At 49.5% G+C, this 21,813-nt stretch overlaps 1 protein-coding gene across 6 annotated transcripts in view; it reads left to right on the top strand.

Annotated features, from left to right (window-relative positions):
* ZNF592 (zinc finger protein 592) overlaps positions 1-21,813 on the top strand; it is a 59,808-nt gene that overhangs the window by 23,160 nt on the left and 14,835 nt on the right. For all 6 annotated transcript variants that reach the window (XM_045448655.1, XM_045448656.1, XM_045448652.1 and 3 more), the window contains 5 exons: positions 5,700-7,971; positions 14,907-15,085; positions 20,604-20,780; positions 21,056-21,215; positions 21,330-21,617. In XM_045448655.1, coding sequence (XP_045304611.1) covers positions 5,719-7,971; positions 14,907-15,085; positions 20,604-20,780; positions 21,056-21,215; positions 21,330-21,617 — 3,057 coding nt within the window. In that variant the 5' untranslated portion in view covers positions 5,700-5,718. The remainder of the gene's footprint in view (positions 1-5,699; positions 7,972-14,906; positions 15,086-20,603; positions 20,781-21,055; positions 21,216-21,329; positions 21,618-21,813) is intronic.

Genomic DNA, 21,813 nt, shown 5'->3' with positions numbered 1-21,813 from the left:
GAGACAGAGTATGAGCGGGGGAGGGCAGAGAGAGAGGGAGGCATGGAATCTGAAGCAGACTCCAGGCTCTGAGCTGTCAGCACAGAGCTTAATGTGAGGCTCAAACCCATGAACCACAAGATCATGATTTGAGCTGAAGTTGGATGCTTAACAGACTGAGCCACCCAGGCGATGCGTAGTGGTGTTTTTAATGGGTGGTCATTGGGACTACCTATGTGGATATGAAGGTCATTGGGACTACCTATGGGTTGGGATCTACCATTCTAGGTAATTTATGAAAGCATTAAGCTTGTCTTGAACTGGTCAGTGGGTTAGAAACTCCACTGTTCATGGTTCCTCATAAATGACAATCACAAACACAGCACACACGCATACAACATTCATTCACCCAAGTTCTATGGCATTCAGTTTCTAAAATTGTTTTTGGTGAAATATGGTGTTTAAAGTCTATAGGGGTTCTGCCTACTCGTTCTGCCATAATCATATTGTTTATATCCCCTCAAAGAATTCTAATAGGCTGATCAGGCCTCCTGAGGCCCTTCCAGAGTTAAGGTGTTCCCCCTCTCATCCACTGACATATTTAAGTGTTTGATGAAATTTCTTGGTCAAGTAGTAGACCCTATAATAAAAAAAAAAAATGGGGATTTATATTTACTTTCCTGAGGAGAAACTTCTTTAGAGAGGACATAGCGTCAGTCTGACAGTCCTGGACTTGCTCTTTACCCGCACGGGATTGCACATAATGTTGCACTGTTAGCCTAGGCCACAGAGAACTGGCGGGCTCACCACGCCTGGTGTTAGCCCGTCCAGATGCTGCGCGGTGAGCCCATCCGGTGCTCTCTGGGCCGCGCCAGGTGTCTGGGCTGGTGTTGGTGGACACAGGGCAGAGGCCATAACCAGGCTCTGGTCCCAAAGGCTGTCCCCCGGCAGAGCAGGTCTGAGGTTTGCGCCTCCCAGCCCGCAATGGGCTGCAGACGCCGGCATGCTGATGCTTTACGTCTTGACCGCGCTTTTTATTTTAATTAAGTTGTTTCACCAATTTTCTAGCTGGCAGTCCCCTGCTGAGTCATGCCAGATGTGCTTCGAGAATTTTATATTAGTGATTTTTGGAGTCCTCTGTAAGAAGCTTCTCAAGTGTTTTGGCCTCCCTAATTTCTTTTTCTTTCTTTATTTTTTATCTTTCCTTTAAAATTTTTTTTAATGTTTACTTATTTTTGAGACAGAGGGAGACAGAGCATGAGTGAGGGAGGGGAAGAGAGAGAGGGGGACACAGAACCTAAAGCAGGCTCCAGGCTCTGAGCTGTCAGCACAGAGCCCAACGTGGGGCTCAGACTCATCAACTACGAGAACATGACCTGAGCCGAAGTCAGACGTTCAACTGACTGAGCCACCCCAGGTGCCCCTATTTTTTATTTTTTCTTAGAGTGCATGTGTGAGTGGGGAGAGGGAGGGAGAGGGAATCTCAAACAGGCCCCACACTCAGCGCAGAGCCCCACACGGGGCTCAGTCCCACGACCCTGGGATCATGACCTGAGACAAAGTCAGGAGTTGGGCGGTCAGCCTACTGAGCCACCCAGGTGTCCCTTTTCTTCTTTTTATATTAAAAAATATAATTTAATGAAACTACATAAGCAGTACAACATGAAATAGTTTGAATAAATAATTTGAAAATGCAGATAAATGAAAGAAAAGAATCTCATCTATTGAGATACTTTTAAGATTTTAGAGTGTTTCTCTAGCCCTTTTCATAAAAACTGTATGTTAAAATTTTTTGTTTTAAATAGAGATTGTACCATGTATACACTACAGCGTCCTCCTGCCTCCACGTTGTATCAGGAGCATTTCTCATAGACATAAATATTGTCTTATGATGTCTAGTATTTAATTGTGTTGATATACCATAATTTATTGAACCAGCTTTCTATTGTTGGAACTTTGGTTGTGTCTCATTTTTTGTCATGAAATACTTTTGTTATAAAAAATTCTGCAATGATTATCTTTGCGACATGCAAATATCACATTTCTGGGAGTAGAACTATTTTTTTTTAATTTTTAAAAATATTTATTTATTTTTGACAGAGAGAGAGAGAGAGAGCGTGAGCATGAGCAGGGGAGGGGCAGAGAGAGGGAGACACAGAATCCGAAGCAGGCTCCAGGCTCCAAGCCCGACGCGGGGCTCGAACTCACAAACCGCGAGATAATGACCTGAGCTGAAGTCGGACACTCATCTGAGCCACCCAGGCGCCCCTGGGAGTGGAACTATTGAGGCTTACGTAGGCATCGCTAACTTGCTGCTAAGACAAATTGTATCAATTTATACTTCCTTCAAAATGCCTCTTTTGCTACATCTCTGCCAATATTGGGAATTATTATTTTTTAAAACTTGGGTCAATTTGGTAAGCCAAAATGGCTTCTCATTATTTTAATTTGTATTCCTCTAATTTCTTGGGAGGTAGCAGCTTTTTTTTTATGGAATAGCTGTCCACTTGTGTTTTTCTTCATTATGTGCTCGCCACCTTTGCTCATTTTCTAAGTGGGCTGCTTATCTCTTACTTACTGCTTCGTAAGAGCCTTTTCTGTAGTAAAGACATTAATGATGGTAACTGTTGTGTTGCACATATTCCTGCTGGTTTGTTGTTTGTCTTTGAACCTTGTGCTGGCAGGTTTTTGACAAGTAGAACTTTTTGTTGGTAGTCTTTTTCTTCCTTTGCTTTTATAATAGGTTACATTTTGATTAGTTTCTATATTCTACTTATAAGCAATGTGATGCTTACTTTAGAGCAAGGTTTAGAGAAATGGAAACAGGTACGCCGTTAGCCCCTTATTCACCGTTACTGATTGCTGCTGGTTTTGGTTTCCCTACTACAAGTAAATAGAAAACAGGACCTGATCTTTGGCTTTTAAAAGTGTCAGTTTTGGTATTTAAGGTCCAAAGGTTATAAAGGTTTTTCCTGCTTCTGCTGTCGAGCAGCCACCCCATTTCCCTGCAAAAGTTACCTCACCTTCCCCCTGAACGATCTCAGCCCGTCTCTGAGATTCCCCGATGTGGAGGACCTGGCTTTCTTCTGATGTAATCTCTCTCTGCTTTAAGCTCCTGTGACCTCACGTTATCCTCACACACACCACCAACCACTTCCTCTCCTCCCTCATGTGCTGGTCTCAGCTCTGTAAAAAGACTGGTCTATTCTGCCCTTCTCCTTCCATCTCTTTTTTTTTTTTTTCCCTCTAGACTGTAAAAAGTGGGGTGGGGGGGGCGGGAGGGGGAAGGAAATAAATGCACACAGACATCACAGAGGTGTTTCCTTACAGTCAGCACCAGCCTGCATAGTGGGTGACTTGGTATTGGGGTGCCAGTGCTTTGCACAGTACCCAGTCTGTTCCCCTTGCTTATGGGCTCCTATTTCCAGGAGACAGTCGTTTGTGTCCAGGAACTTTATATCACATTTCAAAGAGATATTCTGCCAACCCATATTTAGTGTAGATAATTGGTATTTCACTTTATTATTATCTACCATAATTAGATATATTCCCAGAGCAGAAGGTATTTTTCATTTTCTGTAAGAACTCTCAAGTAGGCAGATATGTTTTGTTGGGGGTTGGGGGAGGGGCAAGAGACCAAAGCTGCGAACCTGTGGGTCCCAGGAGGTGGGAACAGATACACCTGTGCTATGCCACCTGCTCCCTCATGGTTCTAAGTATTCCCCCCCCCCCGTTACCCGCTGCCCTGTTTATATCCCACTTTTAAAATTATAAAAGCAATCTATCAGCACAAAAAAGAGTTTTGAAAAAATAACCCGCCAGTAATCCCACCACCCTACAAATTATTTTTCTCTTTCTTTTAATCTTGGCTCAACTGCATACTTAGTTTTACATGGCTATAGTCTAGCAGCACTTGTGTATTAAGTTTTTAACTTAACTTTAACTTTGTATTAATAGCATTTTCTATTAATTTTTTAACAACACTGTAATTTTTTAAAAGTATATTTATCTATTTTGAGAGAGAGTTGGGGGAGGGAGGGAGGGAGGGAGAGAGAGGCAGAGAGAGGGGGAGAGAGAGAATTCTAAGCAGGCTCCTTGCTGTGAGCGCAGAGCCCGTTGTGGGGCTTGAACCCATGAACTGCGAGATCATGATCTGAGCCAAAATCAAGAGCTGGACACTTAGAACTGACCGAGCCACCCAGGTGCCCCAAGTAATTTTTTTTAAGATTTTTTCTTTTTAAGTAATCTCTACACCCACCATGGGGTTTGAACTCACAACTCAGAGATCAAGAGTTGCACTCTCCACTGACTGAGCCAGACAGGGGCTCCAACACTATCACTAGTTTTCCATGTTGCTATATGAATTTCATAATTAGGATTTTTATTGGCTGCCATAGTAGTCTGTCAATGATTTAATCATTCTCTGTTCTCGGACATTTAGATTCTTTTGTGCGTGTTTGTCCCTTTTGTGTTGTTTTAATCATACTGCATATTTCCATATACAGCTTTTGGGAATTTTTGTTGTTAGGATAAGAACATGGGCCTTGGGGGTCCCTGGACCCAAGGATTTGTCACGTAACTGGTTCTGTGCAGCTGCTCTCCTGCTTGCTAAGAGTCATGTCTTTCTTCATCCAGACAGGTTTTCAGTATAAACGTGTAAGAAATGTGCATGCAAGCGAGGCTCTGGGATGCCGAAGCAGACGCGGGAGTTGTGGGCTGAACAAGGGAGATGGTGGGGTTTTTCTTCCTCTTTCCAGCAGGTGGGAACCAGCTAGCTTCTGTTTCATCTGAGTGTGAGTGTCACAGTGATGTCCTGACAGAGAGCCTCTTTCCTAGGGCCCCGGGTTTCCTGTCACAGCGGTGCCATAGTTCTCCTTCTCCAGAGCATGAAGGAGACAGGTGGATCTTCTTGTCTTTGAGTATTAAGTTAAAATGAAACTTGGGGCTTCCCCAAGACTGTTCTCCAGCCCATCTGATGACCATGTGGTTGCCGTTTTGAGAGTCATCCTGCACCTCACATTTAGTGGTCCACTTACCAGCCAATAACAGTTTTAGGTGAAAATTACGGCAAGCAGACACTAACTAGAGGAAAAAGGGCCTGAGAGGTGATACAATTTGCTGGAGTTTAGTTTATTTATGAGACAGCACACACCCTGGCAGTAGCAAATCATCTTACATTTGACTGAATTCGTGCAACAACAAACACAAAGCTATACAAAATTCATGATTAAATAGTAGGAGGCAAATTAGCAGAAATCCTCGCCAAGTCTCATAAATGAATCGGAAGATTTCTAAAGAAAGGAGGCGCTGAGCCATACCTTTGTTTTCTTGTTTTTTGTTTTAGTTTGTTTTTAGGTCTCGGTGATTGGGTTTTTACTAGCGCACGTGCTTAGGGAGTCATGCTAGTCCCTGAGAAATTGAGGGGGCGCGATACGAGTGCTTTTTCCTTTTGGCTATGCGACCAGCTAGGAATTTCCAGGTGTTGATGTTTAGGGCCGGCCAGGTGGCCTTGTCACTGTGTGTAAACTTCTCTTTCCATCCGTCCCCCAATGTCCCCAGCATTTTGGAAACCTGTTGGGGTAAAATCAGCCGTGGGGTTCACGTGTGTGCACCCCGGCTATGTGCGTGTGTGTTAGTGTGATGGGCGTGTGATGAAGATGATGCCGAACAGAGTCCAGGGGACCCCGGGGATCACTGATCCTGTTCTGCTTCTGTTGTAGCCCCTGCCAGCATCCAGCCATGGGGGATATGAAAACTCCAGATTTTGATGACCTTCTGGCTGCCTTTGACATCCCAGACCCCACCAGCCTTGATGCCAAGGAGGCCATCCAGACCCCCAGTGAGGACAATGAGAGTCCCCTCAAACCCGCAGGCATGTGTATGGATGAGAGCGTGTCCTTGTCTCACTCAGGATCAGCCTCAGATGTGCCGGCCGTGAGTGTCATCGTCAAGAACACCAGCCGCCAGGAGTCGTTCGAAGCGGAGAAGGACCACATCGCTCCCAGCCTCCTCCACAATGGATTCCGGGGCTCAGACCTGCCTCCAGATCCCCACAACCTGGGTCACAACTGTGGGAAATTTGATTCAACTTTCATGAATGGAGACAGTGCCAGGAGTTTCCCCGGCAAGCTAGAACCTTCCAAGTCAGAGCCGTTACCGACCTTTAACCAGTTCAGTCCAATCTCCAGCCCAGAACCTGAGGATGCCATCAAAGATAATGGGTTTGGAATGAAGCCCAAGCACTCTGACGGTTATTTTCCACCCCCTCCTGGGTGTGGGCCTGTGGGGGGCCCAGTCCTGGAGGCTCTGGCAAAGTTTCCGGTCCCAGAGCTGCATATGTTTGATCACTTTTGTAAGAAAGAGCCCAAGCCAGAACCTCTGCCCTTGGGGAGTCAGCAGGAACACGAGCGAGGTGGGCAGAAGGTGGGGGAGCCTCACAAGGAGCTGGATGCCAGTCGATTCTTTGGGGAAGCTTTGGAATTCAACAGCCACCCCAGCAACAGTATTGGAGAGCCTAAGGGGCTTGCCCTGGAGCTCGGCACCTGCTCATCAGTCCCCCCTAGGCAGCGTCTGAAGCCAGCTCATTCCAAGCTGTCCTCTTGTGTCGCAGCCTTGGTGGCCCTGCAGGCCAAAAGAGTGGCCAGTGTCACCAAGGAGGATCAGCCTGGCCACACAAAGGAACCCTCAGGGCCCACTAAAGAGGGCTCCAAAGGCAGCCCCAAAATGCCCAAGTCACCAAAGAGTCCCCGGAGCCCCCTGGAGGCCACTAGAAAGAGTATCAAGCCCTCGGACAGCCCTCGGAGCATCTGCAGTGACAGCAGCAGCAAAGGCTCCCCTTCGGTGGCTGCCAGCTCCCCACCAGCAATTCCCAAAGTCAGGATCAAAACCATTAAGACGTCATCGGGGGAAATCAAACGGACCGTCACGAGGATCCTGCCGGACCCTGACGATCCCAGTAAGTCCCCCGTTGGGTCCCCTCTAGGGAGCGCCGTTGCCGAGGCCCCGAGCGAGGTGCCAGAGGATGAGGTCACGGCCTTGCCCGCGGTGGAGCGCTCTCCTGAGGCGGGCGCAAACGCCGGGAGCCCCCAGGGTGACAAGAAGGGGGACGAGAGCGCGCCGAAGGCCAGCGAATCTTCGTCTTCCTGCTGCAGCTCCGGGTCTCGGGCCCCAAAGGGGGCTGCCCCCGGCCCGCAGACGGGCAGGAAGCAGCAGCAGAGCGCAGCGCCTCAGGCGTCCGCGCCGGCCCCCGCCAGCCTCCTGCCCAAGGCCGTGCACCTGGCCAACCTGAACCTGGTCCCCCACAGCGTCGCCGCGTCAGTCACGGCCAAGTCCTCCGCGCAGCGGCGGAGCCAGCCGCAGCTCACCCAGATGTCCGTGCCCCTGGTCCACCAGGTGAAGAAGGCCGCCCCGCTGGCCGTGGAGGTCTTCAACAAGGTCCTCCACAGCTCCAACCCCGTGCCCCTCTACGCGCCCAATCTCAGCCCGCCCGCGGACAGCAGGATCCACGTGCCGGCCAGCGGGTACTGCTGCCTGGAGTGTGGGGACGCGTTTGCCTTAGAGAAGAGCCTGAGCCAGCACTACGGCCGGCGGAGCGTCCACATCGAGGTGCTGTGCACGCTGTGCTCCCAGACGCTTCTCTTCTTCAACAAGTGCAGCCTGCTCCGGCACGCCCGCGACCACAAGAGCAAGGGGCTCGTCATGCAGTGCTCACAGCTGCTCGTGAAGCCCATCTCTGTGGACCAGATGTTCGCGGCCGCCCCCGCGAACTCCCCGGCCCCGGCCGCCCCCGCCGCCCCCGCCGCCCCCGCTTCCCCCAAACACGGCCCGGCTCCGGGCGGTGCGGGCCCGGCCCTTCCGGCTCTGCCGCTCTACCCGGACCCCGTGAGGCTCATCCGGCACGGGATCAAGTGTCTCGAGTGTCACAGGCAGATACGCGACTACATGGCCATGGCTGCGCATTTCCAGAGAACGACGGAGGAGACCGAGGGGCTGGTAAGCAGACCCTTCCTGCGCTGGCCGTCGGCCCCTGGTTTACACGAGCTCCATGATTGGGCATGGAGGAAAGCTCATTGATGCGGGGGCACTGGTGGCATCTTAGGAGTCTTAGAAGAGGACGTCTGGCCTGATGGTTAGTGACCCTCCTGAATGCATAGTGCTTGGTGTTTATTGGGGGAAGGGTCCTCCCCCCCCCACCCCGGGGAGACTCTGAAGGTTTGCCCGCTGTATCTGTGGCCACTCAGCCCCCCCTCCGCTGGGTGGGTCTCTGCTGGCGGCCCCCAGGTCCCTGGGAGGGGTCCACACAGTGTTCTCACGTGCCCGGAGAGCTTGGGGACGTGAGTGGGGGCCTCGCCGCCCGGTACCGCGGCCCGTGCTCTCGGAACCACGTCACCCCTGAGCTGTTCCCCAGGGTTGGGCTGAGGAAGGAGAGTGGCCCGGAACGCAGGCTGTGGCAGAAGCTTCTGGGGCCTCTCCCTTCTGTGTCCTCCCACTGCAGGAGAGCAGCCACGCGTACATGCGTGCTCCAGCTCTTGACGAGAGTGGTGTTTGTCTGGGCTGTGTCGGTGGCTGTCTGTGTTCACGAGGCCCTGTGAAAGCAGGCCTCCAGACGTGCCTCCAGAAGGCTCTCTCCTTCCTCCTCCAGGTGACTCCCTTCACGACCTAGCCAAGCCCAGCCCCTCACCCAGCCTCCCTAAGCCAGGGCCACAGAGGCCTGGGAGGAGAAAAAGCAGCTCTTTCTACCTTAGTCCAGCAGGGGCCGCACACCTGTTTGGTGGCCCACGAGCTCTCCACAGCTCTTCCCTGTGCGCCCCATCCCCCGCGGAGCACAGGGGTGCTGTGGGGGGTGGGGAGGGAGTCACACCCCTCCTCCAGGGCTTCCCGCGGCTCAGCGGGGGCAGGGCTCACCCCTGCTACAATGCAAGGCAGAGGCAGACCGAGGTCGGGGCTGACAGGCTTGTAGACGAGGTTGCACAGAGTGCCTGAGAGGGACTGACGCGAGGAGGCGCCAGGCAGAGGGCGGGGGCCGTGGGGAATGACAGGATGATTGAGTTGGACCCTGGAGAAGAGTCTGGAGGAGGGGGAGGGGCCGGGGTGTTCCGAGTACCGGGAACAAAGGTGCGGGAAAGTGCAAAGTGCGCTCAGCTCAGTGGCGGGAGGAGAGGAGTGGTGGAGTTTGGTGGCCTGTCGACCTTCTGCAGCCCCCGGGGCGGGGCCAGCGAGGTGCTGTGGGGTGGCTGTTGTCTCTCCTCTGCGCCTTTTCCCCTCAGTTTGCATTCTGCTTCTGGTGAGTCCGATGGAGTGTGGCGACCCCGGCCCCTTTCCCCGGGGGCTTTAGTCTTCTGGCTGTCCCCACATGGCTGACTCGGGCCAGGACCTCTTCTTCTAGGTCATGTGATCAGAACCATTTTCCGCAGAGTTCTGATGCTTGGTGTTTTTCCACACTGTTCTTCACCCGCCTTCTAAAATCCGTGCAGGAAGACGTCAGGGTATAGGATCCCCGGCTGACACCCTTCCCATCCTGCTTCTTCTGTGTGTCTCTCTCCTCTGGTGGGAGCTGGACCAGAGGTCCCCCGGACAAGAAGGGAGAGGGTACCCAGGAAGGCTGTCGGGCTTCTCTCAGCCCAGCTCAAATCCCTCACGAGGAGTCCCGCCGTTAAGTGTGGTCTCCGAGTCTTAGGCATAGGGTAAGGTTTGAGGTCTGGGATCCAAACCTAGCCTTGTTGGCTGGGGGACTTGAGTCTCCCGAGACAGTAGCCAGGCTTCAGGCCACGTGCGGGGAGGGGGGAGACGGGCTTCACTCTGGTGTAGGAGCAGCAGGAGGGCCTTGCGAGCTCTCCCTGGGTGTGCCGGCCTCTGCAGGGGCCAGAGGGCTTCTGGTGTTCCATGTGGCCTTGTTGGGCAGGATGTCAGCACAGAGACACTATTTTTTCTTGGTCTTAAGCTTTTATGCAGCTATAGTATCATTGTCACCTCTAACAAAATGAATAACGATTCTTTCATGTTGTCTAATACAAGTCCATATGCGAATTTTCCTTTTGTATCGAAAACTATCTTTTTATAGTTGGGCTCGTTTTGAATGGGGATCCAAACGTGGACCCACGTGTTAACATTCGTTTATGTCTTTTACATTTCTCACTCTAGAAGAGCACCGTTTCCCACTCCACCCCACCAGACCCCCTCCCCTACTTACTTTTCATGTCCCTGATTTCCTGAAGAAACAGGTCCCTGGGCCCTGGGAATTTTCCAGGACAATTCTGGCTTTGACCGGTGCTTCCTCATACAATTAATTTGTTCTTCAATATGCCATATCTTATGGGGTAGACTAGAAATTGGCAGTTTTGAGGAGGGGGACTACCGCGCCTTTTGTGTTTCTTGACTTCAGGGAGGCAGAGTCCTTGCCTGTCTCTGTTTTGACGATGCTCAGTATGACCAGTGAGTCCAGGTGGTGATGTTCTGATCCCTTCATTGTAACGTTCCCTATACTTCGTGTAATTATTTTAGTATCCATTAATAATTGCCCCTTGAGTCAGTCATTTTATTAGGAGTTGCATAAGGGTGTTTTGTAATTTTATTATTTCTTTCTCCGTTGTTCGCTGGAGTTCTGTTTAAAGTATCTTTTCCTCTTTGATGAGGGCTATTTGGTTACCTTGAAATATAGTTTATGTTGGAAAATGGGATATATACTTAGTTTCCCTTAGTTAACAGTATTTGCAGTAGTGAGTTGTTGCCCAAACAATCTCAAGTAGTGTGTTAAGATTTTCTGTTTTTTATTTTTTTAATGTTTGTTTATTTTTGAGAGAGAGGGGGAGAGACAGAGTGTGAGCAGGGGAGGGGCAGAGAGAGAGAGGGAGAGAGGTGGGGGGAGACACAGAATGGGAAGCAGGCTCCGGGCTCTGAGCTGTCAGCACAGAACCCGACACGGGGCTCAAACTCACAAACCGTGAGATGATGACTTGAGCTGAAGTCAGATGCTCAGCCTACTGAGCCACCCAGGCGCCCCACGATTTTCTGTTATTTTAAAAAATTGTGGTAAAACACACGCAGCCTAAAGGTTACCATCTTTACCCTTTTCTAAGTGTGCAGTTCAGTAGCATTAAGTACATTCACACTGTTGCGCAATCAATTTCCAGAACTCTTTTCATCTTGCAAAACTGAAACTCTATACCCATGAAACAACTCCACCTTCCCCCCTCCCACCTGCCCCTCGCAACCACCCTTCTGCTTTCTGTTTCTATGAATTCGACTACTCTGTCCCTCGTACGAATGCAATCACACAGTACTGGTTTTGTCAGTTACCCGACTGACTTACTGCGCTTAGCATGGTGTCCTCAAGGCTCGGCTGTATTGTAGCACGTGACCGCGTTTCCTTCCCTTTTGAGGCTGCCTGGCCCTCCACTGTGTGTTTAGACCACCTCCGTCTCTCCGTTCATCCCCTGACGGCCGCTTCCACCTCTTGGCTATCGGCAAGAACGCGGCCGTGAACATGGTGCACACACCTCTTTCGGGGATCTTGCTTTCAGTTCTTTTGGGTGTGTACACAGAAGTAGAATGGCTAGGGGGCACCTGGGTGGCTCAGTCAGTTGGACGTCCGACCTCGGCTCAGGTCGTGATCTCACAGTTCATGAGTTCAAGCCCCACATCAGGCTCTATGCTGACAGCTCGAGTCTGGAGCCTGCTTCAGATTCTTTGTCTCCCTCTCTCTCTACCCCTCCCTCACTCGTTCTCTGTCTCTCTCTGTCTCTCAAAAATAAATAAACATTAAAAAAAAAAAAAAAGAAGTAGAATGGCTAGACCAGGGGCAAACTCTCTTTCAAAATTTTTACAGATCCCCGCCCCCTCCCCCCCCCATGCCATTTTCCATGGCGGCTGCATCATTTCACATTCCCGCCAACAGAGCACGAGGGTTCCAGTTTCTCCGCATCCTCACCAACGCCTTTTTCTGTTTTGTTTGTGCATCTGTTTGCCTTTGACGGGAGGCATCCTAGTGGGTGTGAGGTGGCCTCCTCTGCCGTTGTCATGGAAGCGGTGATTTTCACATGTCTGGTATGTTGGGGTCAGTCACTTTTCCACGTCTTTGGTTGTGGGGCCCCGTCAGGCTGGTTCCTGCACCTCTGGACGTGAACTCGTAAAGCCTGAGAAGCTTCCTTACTTTCAGCCCCCAAAAGATGTACTGGGCGCGTTTCTTGTGCTAAACTAGGAGTCGGCCATCCTTCTGAGGAACCAGGGTTCTTGAAGTGAGGAATGGTGCTTAGGAGTCCTCTTCTGCATGCCAGAGGTGCTCGCTGGGTTCATCTGCTACTAGGCTTTTGCTGTGGCCTGAGCTAAGAAGTATATGTTTTTTTTATTGTATGGTTGTTAGTATGTATGTATTTTTAAAGTTTTATCTCTTTAAGTAGTCTCTACACTCCACGTGGGACTTGAAGTCATGACCCCGAGATTGAGTCGTGTGCTCTGCCGACTGAGCTGGCCAGGTGCCCCAAATTAGAGTTTTTACGTAACTGATTTTATACGGAAAATCTTGGTCCCTCAGATTTTCCTACTACACATACATACACATAAATTTCAAAATATCAATACCAGTATTATTTCTAATGTTAGAACAACTGAATGAAATTGAAGATGTGTTTCCAGTTCTTTTTGCTCTTAGATCACATTAAGATGTATAAGTCAATGTGCTGTGTTTAAAATTTTTTTGACATTTGTTTTTGAGGGGGGGGAGGGGCAGAGAGCGCGGGAGACACAGAATCTGAAGCGGGCTCCAGGCTCCGAGCTATCAGTGCAGAGCCCGACGCGGGGCTCGAACTCACGAACTGTGAGGTCACGGCCTGAGCCGAAGTTGGATGCTTACCCCACTGAGCCACCCAAGCGCCCCAATGCTGTGTTTTAAAGGTCACACTGGGAACAGTTATTTTTTTTTTTTTTTCAACGTTTATTTATTTTTGGGACAGAGAGAGACAGAGCATGAACGGGGGAGGGGCAGAGAGAGAGGGAGACACAGAATCGGAAACAGGCTCCAGGCTCTGAGCCATCAGCCCAGAGCCCGACGCGGGGCTCGAACTCCCGGACCGCGAGATCGTGACCTGGCTGAAGTCGGACGCTTAACCGACTGCGCCACCCAGGCGCCCTGGTTATTTTTTTCTATGTGGTTATGTCACCAGCTTGATACATTGTTAGATTATTTAGTTTCTGATTTTCAATTTTTAGAGAATGCTTTTGTTTACTTAGTTTGACTTTTTATTATTTTAAAACTATGTAAAACATTTTTGTGATTCCAAACTTAAAAACTGTATGACAGAGTCCACCCTGAAGTCTTGCTTCTGTCCCTGTCCCTTTCACTCTGTTCCCTCCTGCCCCATATGTAACCATTTCTCTTCACTTTCGGTTTATCTCTCCATGGCTCTGTTTTACAAATACGTGTCAGTATGTCTGTGCGTGTGCATGTGCGTGTGTGTGTGTGTGTGTGTGTGTGTGAGGTCATCTTCCTCCGTCTCTTACACAGAAGGGTGCAGCTTATTTACTGTTCTACATCTAAAGTAATACTTAAAAAAATTTTTTAAAGCCTTTTTATTATGGAATGTCCCAAACACATATAAAAGTGGACAGAATGGCACAACGAACCCTGTATTAACAATTATCAACTCCTGGTCCGTCTTGTGTTATATATTTTCTAACCACCCCCCCACCCCCCGGATTATTTTTAAACAAATCCCAGCATCACCATATCTATAATAGTTCAGTATGTATCTATAAAATATGAGGTTCCTCCCCCAAAACCATAGACATGATATTATCACATCTCAAAATTAATTATAATGATAATTTCTTCTTATTATCAGACTTTAATATTAAATGTCAAACTTCCCAATATTATCACCGAGTTAGTGTTCAAGTATCTCTGATTGTCTCATTTCTTTTACAGTTGGCTTGCTTGAATCAGGATCCAAATAAGTGCTCTACATTGCGATTTGAAAATTTCTCTTAAACTTCTTTTAATCTGTAACTTCCCTTTCTCTCTCTGTTTTTCCCTTGAAATCTATTTGTTGAAAAAACTGGGTGGTATGTCCTGTCGAGGCTCCACGTTCTGGATTTTGCTTTTCCTGTCTTCCCCAACGACCTGGCCCTCTGAACAGCTCTGGGCCCAGGTCAGTGGCCCCCGCAGCGAGGAGCGAGTGCGGCGCTTTCCTTCCGACCCAGAAGGGCCCCTGCCTCGGGCGCCAGCTCAGTCTGCTGCTTCCCCTGGGCTGTGCCCACTAGAGGGGCTGTGCCCACGAGGGTGTCAGGGGGCGGCCGCAGGACTTTTCTCCCCCCAGGTTCTCTCCCGAGTCTGGGAGCGGAGGAGCCGTTGCCCGTCCTGCCCTTCCCTGCAGGTGTGTGTGGTCGGCTGTGGCTCAGGACACCCCTGAGCGGGCAAACCCGGCCGAGGGAGTGGGCGCTGGCAAGGCCACTCGGCCGCCTGGCCCGGGGGCTTCCGAGAGCCAATCAGGTCTGCTCTGGAAGTCCCTGAATGGGCTAGCGGTGTCACGCAGGAACTGCCTCTGCTGAGCCAGGGCGGAGGCCCTGGCGGTTCTGGGAGCGTAGTGGGGTCTGAGGCTTCGGGAAGCGCCTTAGGCCTCTGGAGGGGAAAAGCTGGTCTTCTGCTCAGCCTGAGGGAAAAAACGCTCGCAGTCCTAGAAGCAGGACTGGTCTGTGGGAATGTAGCGTCAGTCCTGTCTCTGACGAATAAGGTGAGAGGCGAAGCTTGCTTGGGCGACAGGTCGACACCTGTCATGAGGCCCAGGGGCCCCGAGTGTCCTAGGAGGGTGGGAGGAGAGCCCGGCGGGAGGAGGGGGCTGTTCTGACTCACGCTGCAGGGGAGCCAAACCGCGGTGCTTGGAGAGCCGTGAGCCTGCGGCACCTGCGTGAACGGCTTTCTTGGTGTTTTCTCTTAGACTTGCCAGGTGTGCCAGATGCTGCTGCCCAACCAGTGCAGCTTCTGTGCCCACCAGCGGATCCACGCCCACAAGTCCCCCTACTGCTGCCCGGAGTGCGGGGCCCTCTGTCGCTCGGCCTACTTCCAGACCCACGTGAAGGAGAACTGCTTGCACTATGCCCGCAAGGTGGGCTACAGGTGGGTGCTGCCCCGCGCTGGTCCTGCTCCTGGGCCAGAGCGTGCTCCAGCATGACCTTCGGTCTTCAGGGGCCTGGGATCCCACCTCATCAGACAGTGATGTTGATTGGTATAGAGACAGGCATTTTCATGTGGTAGAGAACAAGAAGAGAAAGGGGGACAAGCATAAAGAGCTAAAATTAAACATTAAAATGTAGCTTTAAAGAAGAAGTTTGGGGGAGATTAGTTTGATTTTTATTTATTTTTTAATGTTTATTTTTTGAGGGAGAGAGAGAGAGAGAGAGAGTGAGCAGGGGAGGGGCAGAGAGAGAGGGACACCCAGAATCTGAAGCAGGCTCCAGGCTCCGAGCTGTCAGCACAGAGCCCGACACGGGGCTCGAACTCATGAACCGCGAGATCATGACCTGAGCGGAAGTTGGACGCCCAACTGACTGAGCCACCCAGGCGCCCCTCGTTTGCTTTTTAAAAGTATATAAAGTTGATTTGCTGATAAAGCTTCTGTGTTTGGCCTATTAAATTTACAGTACCATCATGATAATACATTTCCTAATTGTCGTACTTGAGATGTTCTCAGTTTCCATTACCAAATGGAAACCCAAAGAGCTCTGGTGTCTTTATGTTGACTAGTTTTTGTCAGCTTGTTAGAAACCAGCAAAACCTGACAATGGAAAAAGTGATCAGTGTCAAAGTAAAACCAAGAAAACTCTATTTTAAACTGAATCTCCCCCCCCCCCCACCATGTGTCAAATAAATGTAGGCAAGAAGTCATTTTCAGGAAAAAGATCAAAATGGGGAAGGACGCTCCCTCCCAGACTCATCGGTCTGTAACTTCTACATCAGCTCAGTCGGGCCCCCTTTACTGATTTATTGCATTTGAGAGTTTCTACATCTTCTGATGTGTTTACTTAATAATTTTCACATCTGAAAGTTAATTCGGCACCAATTTAGTAAGGTTTTCTTCTCTTTGGTAGTAAAAAAAATATTGATTTAGTTAATTTAGTAACTTTCTTTCTGAGTACTTATTGCCTTTACTAGCATGCCAGACACTCAGGATCCAGGGGCTTCTGTCTGATGGGTCACAAAGCTGCCCAGGTGACTATAACTCAGAACGGGAAGTGCCCCAGGAGAGGAGCGGTCAGGACAGCCTCAGAGTGGAGATATTAGGAGGTTTTCAGGCCAAAGAAAAGGGGAGAGTGTCTCCGTGTGTTATGCAGCACAGAGAAGGTTACAGGGACCATGCGCCCTGTAGAGGGCATTTCTGTAGAGGGGGGGTGGAGATGAACTGGGCGGGGGAGGGGGAGAGAAAAGAGACTAAGGCATTGGAAGGGCCAGGCCCAGGCAAGACCTTGTATTCCTTGGCAGATGTTTAGACTTTCTCCAGGGGACAGTGAGGGGCTACAGATAGATTTGTAGCAGGGCGGTGGTCCCTGCAGGCCTGTGCTTCAGGAAGATCACTCTGGGGAGCTGACGTGTGTGCTCGAGAGGGGAGAGCCCGGAGGCTGGCTGAGGGGCGAGTGTGATAGTACAGATGAAGCACCCAGCACTCTGGCTGTGGGGACAGAGAGAAGATGGGTCTGGGAAGGCTTTAGGGAGTAAAGCATTAGAGCTTGATGGGAGCTGGTAGACCGGGCTGAGAGTGGGGAGGGGCGAGTGGCGACTCTCAGGCTTCTGTCTTGGTGGAAGCATGTTGAAATGTGGACTAGTTTCTCGTGCACATTAGGGAAGTGGAGAAGCTGCTGTGCCGGAGGAGCAGGACAGAGCAGGGGGTCACACAGCCCTCACCACCATGCTGCAGAGGAGCAGTGCTCGGCAGCTCCCAGTCCTTTTTTGTTCTTATAAGTAATCTCTGCTCCCAACGTAGGGCTCCAACTCGCGACCCCAAGATCAAGAGCTGTGTGCTCCACACAATGAGCCAGCCAGGCAGGCGCCCCACGGGCCACATTGTTAAACTAAACACCTGAATGTGTGTTTTTTCCAGTGTGGTGTAACATTTGAAAATACCTTTCCAACTTTGACTTAAGCGTGTGCTGCTTGCTCCAAGATCAAATCCAGCCCAATAAAAATGCAAGCAATGCTTGGGTTTTTGTCCTTGAATCTTAAATCCAAGGCATTTCTAATAGCATATGGATTCATGGCTTTTTTTTTTTTTTTTGTCTCTTAATTCAATGTTTTGTTTTACTTTCTTCTGTAAGACTAAAAGGAAACATAGTGTCTCAAAAGCAATTCAGTTTATCAAGCCTTCTTGTAAGGAACATCAGACACAAATGTAATGCGATTCGGCCAGATGGCTTACTGACGGTTTTGACAGTAAAATCTTCGGTGATCCGTGGTTGAACTCAGAAGATGTGTATGCTAACATAGTATTCGTGGCACTTAAGATCTTCAACTATTCACATATATTTTTTGTATTAACTTTATTTAGACATAATTCACACACCATACAATTCACCCATTTTAAAGGGTGCAACTCAATGGTTTTTAGTATATTTACAGAGCTGTATAGTCACCGCCACAGATTTTAGAACATTTTTATCATCCAAAAAGAAACTCTATATTCATAACCCTTCCATTCCCCCACCCCTAACACTAATTTATTTTCTGCCTCCTATATTTGCTTCTTTGGGACATTTCATAGAAATGGAATCATATAATATGTAGTCTTAGCCAAGATTCATGCATATTGTAATATATCAGCATTTCATTCTTTTTTTGTGGCTGAATGGTGTTCCATTGTATATGTATATACACCACAGTTTGTTCATCCGTTTACCAGTTGATGGGTACTTGGGTTTCCACCTTTTGGCTGTTACGAATAATGCCGCTGATGAACATTCACTTGTAAGTTATTGTGTGGACATATGTTTTCAGTTCTTTTGGGTATATACCTAGGACTAGAATACCTGGGTCAACTGCTAACTCTACGTTTAACTTTTTGAGGAGCTGCCAGACTGTTTTAAAAAATGGTTGCACCATTTTTATCTTTCTGCCAGCAGGGTAGGAGATTTTTGGTTTCTCTGCATCCTCACCAGCATTTGTTATGCTCTGACTTCTGATAGCCATCCCTGTGGGTATAAAGTGGTGTCTCGTTATGGTTTTGATTTGCATTTTCCTAATGGCTCGTGGTGTTGAGCATCTTTTCTGTTTGGTATTTGTGTATCTTCTTTGGAGAAATGTCGTTTTTCACATTTTTAAATTGGATTATTAATTGTCTTACTGTTGAGTTATAAGAGTTCTTTGTATACTCTGGGTAAAAGTCCCTTGTCAGATACATGATTTGCAAATATTTTCTCCCATCGTGTGGGTATTATATTTTTTAGTAAATTCTGAAAATGTACCTATGTTTCATTTCATTGGGTTTTACAATATTACTTTGTTTTGTATTATTTTTGCTTTTTCTTGAAGACATTGTCAAAGTCCTGTACATTTTGTATGTGTTTTATGTGTATGTATTTTATGTAAAAGAGGTATATACATTATATACATATTTTAGAATTATATAAATTATTCTGCTCTTTGTTGAAAATTTGGAGAGCGACCAATGATGTCATAAAGGAGCAAATTTAGATTGTTCTTAATGATATGTCATTTTCTTATTTGTGATTATTAGGACAATTAAGTATTTTACTACTCTTTGTTTTTTCTAAAATTTTACATATTTCGCAACATATGATTCCATAATTATCTATGTTCTCTTAAAAAATTGGTTAAGAGCTATGTTGTGGGGTCAGATTTGTCTTCTGAGTGCTTTTTCATCAATTTGTAAACCCTACTTGATTCAGTCTTTCACTGAAGCTGATGTATGTCCCTTTAAACTTTCATGTTTTTACTTTCATTGAGGTTTCTTTGAAGAATGTCTGTAAAGTAAATAGAATGGATTTTCCCTTGCATTTTTGAAGAGTATATTCCTCCTGCTGAAGTTTGGTCAAACTGCACAAATATGGTTACTTAAGATTCTTTCCACATGTCAGGTATACTCGGCCACTTTGGATGAATTTGGAAACGTGTGGACTTTTTTCCTCCTTATGATGCCTTATGGTATGGAAGTACTTCTGTGTGCTAGAAGTTGGTCACTATTTTGTTTAGCAGGAGAGAAAAGAAAATATAATTAAGTAGTTTGCATTAGAAACACTTAATTTAAAGAATGTACAGATTTACTAGTGAGAGCACCTCAGAGATCACTGCCAACAGCTTTCTGGTTCTTTGGGTTGCTTCTCGTAACTGATTAAGCTCGCAAAGGTGGTCCCATGTCCCGCCCACCCCCCTAAACGCACACAAAAGGATTCTGTGATGATTTGTGTGGACTGTGAAAATGGGCTAACGTACTGGACTGAGGGGTTATATTTGGGAGCCAAAGAATTTTTAAGTGAAGCCATGTCCTTTTTTTTCAGTAAAGCAATAGCCTCTCTTCTAGTGCTTACTGGGATGTCAGGGTTATGGGGTCAGGTAATACTGCAACGAAAGGAAGAAAGAAGTTATCTTGAGAGGAGTGGCTAGGAGCAGGGAAGATGTTTTCTCATGGAGGGGAGACCTGAGTGTGTGTCTAGGGACTGGAATGGATGCAGGATGGCATGGAGGTCACATGGTCCCGTGATCCCGAGAAAAGAAAAGGCGGTGTTTATAGAGAGAGGTTTTGAAGTTGAAAGTTTCAGAATGCCTCCATTTCGGAAAAAATGGCCTAAGACTGTTCATACATTATAAAAGTGATATATTCAGCCAACAAAGCTCAGGAAATACAACCTGGGAGAAGAAGTAAAAAGTTATCCACTGTGCCACCAAGGAGACACTGTGACAGTCATGAGCCCCGCAGCGCAGAATGGTACCAGCTACATCTGGCTGTGGAGCCCTTGACGTGTGGCCAGCGTGACTGGCCACTGTGTCTTATTTTATTTTATTTAGATCCACTTGCCATGTGGCCAGTACAGCGTAGAGCGTTCCCACCGCCACTGAAGCTCCCTGGACAGGCTCTGGAGGGTTCCGTCCTGGGCTTTGAGGGCTGTGTGTTTGAATGTGGTTGTTGCCGTGCTGAGCGCCGCATTTCTAGCTGCACTTTTTATTAAGTGGCCGTCCCTGCACGTTGGGTACCAGCCTGTGGGAAGGCACAGGCTTCCTGTAGCCTCCTCCCGAAGTTTCCCTTGGACCCCTGCCGTCGTGTCACACTTCAAAGGATGCTGTTTATGTCATTTTGGAACCATTCCTCTCCCTCTCCATTCCCGCCAGCTTCTCTCAGCTGGGCTCAGATGTTTGGTTTGCAGAAGCATAGCCTGCGGCCGGTGAGGGGAGGGGCGGGTTTCTCCCCCCTTCTCTACCAGGCATAGCCTTGGGCTTGGGTGTCCTGGGTGACCGCACTGTGCCAGATGGCAGCAGGCAGGCTCTCAGGACATAGGTGTGGAGGATGGGAGACAGTGCCCAAGGGAGGGGGACACAGAGAGTCCCGGAGATGGCTCTGTCCCTGCTCTCCATCCCTCCCTTACCAGCGCTGCTTCTGGGTCTGACACCCCCGCCCCCTCCTGTCATCCAGGTGCATCCACTGCGGGGTCGTCCACCTGACCTTGGCCTTGCTGAAAAGCCACATCCAGGAGCGACACTGCCAGGTTTTCCACAAATGTGCATTCTGCCCCATGGCCTTCAAGACTGCCAGCAGCACCGCGGACCACAGCGCCTCTCAGCACCCCACCCAGCCCCACAGACCCTCCCAGTGAGTGCAACTCCAGGGTCAGCAGGCCCGTGGGGTGGAGCTCAGTGGCCTGGGTGCTACGGGGTGGGGGGAGGTTCCGGGACGGACCAGGGAGCCAGGGCTGGCGGAAGAGGTGCCTGGAGGTCACTGAAGACATCCTGAGGCAGGGGAGTATCCACATCGGCTCAGAGTAGTGTTTCCCCGGAGTGGACCCCGTTTCAGAGAGAGCAGAGTGGGGGTGGAGGTTGTGCCCACAAGAGCCTGGCCACCTCACGCCCCGGGGCTTGTCTCGTCAGGCTCATTTATAAGTGCTCCTGTGAAATGGTCTTCAACAAGAAGAGACACATTCAGCAGCATTTTTATCAGAATGCCAGCAAGACGCAGGTGGGCGTCTTCAAGTGCCCTGAGTGCCCACTGCTGTTCCTGCAGAAGCCGGAGTTGATGCAGCACGTCAAGGTGGGGTGCCCTAGGGAAGGAGGCTGGGGAGGAGGACGCACGCCTCAGGCTGGGGGGTCTGATTCTGTGCACCTTTCCCCTCGCCCAGTCAGTAATCGCTCTCCCCATCCCCAGAGCACCCACGGTGTTCCCCGAAACGTGGACGAGCTGTCCAGCCTCCAGTCTTCGTCGGACACGGCCTCGAGCCGGCCTGGCTCTCGAGTTCCCACCAAGCCCCCGGCCGCCAGCGTGGCCGCTCGGGGCAGCTCCCTGCCCTCTGGCCGCTGGGGCAGGCCCGAGGCCCATCGCAGGACCGAGGCCAGGCCCCGGCTGAGGAACACTGGCTGGACCTGCCAGGAGTGTCAGGAGTGGGTTCCTGATCGGGAGAACTACGTGTCCCACATGAAGAAGAGCCACGGTCGGGTCAGTGTCGTCACATCGTCACAGTGCAGTGCCAGACTCTCTGGACGTCTGTGGGCTCAGAGCCCCCTTGTGTGGCTGACCCCTTAGGGTTCCTGGTGCTTGGGGCAGGGTGGGTACCACAGATCCCGAGGTCTTTGGGGCACCCCCTTCCTGCCTGCGTCACCCGAGTAGAAAGATATACCCAGAACCGTCTTAC

This window comes from Leopardus geoffroyi, chromosome B3 (assembly GCF_018350155.1).
Source record: "Leopardus geoffroyi isolate Oge1 chromosome B3, O.geoffroyi_Oge1_pat1.0, whole genome shotgun sequence".
Lineage (NCBI taxonomy): Eukaryota > Metazoa > Chordata > Mammalia > Carnivora > Felidae > Leopardus > Leopardus geoffroyi.
This window is presented reverse-complemented; position numbering and strand designations above follow the sequence as displayed.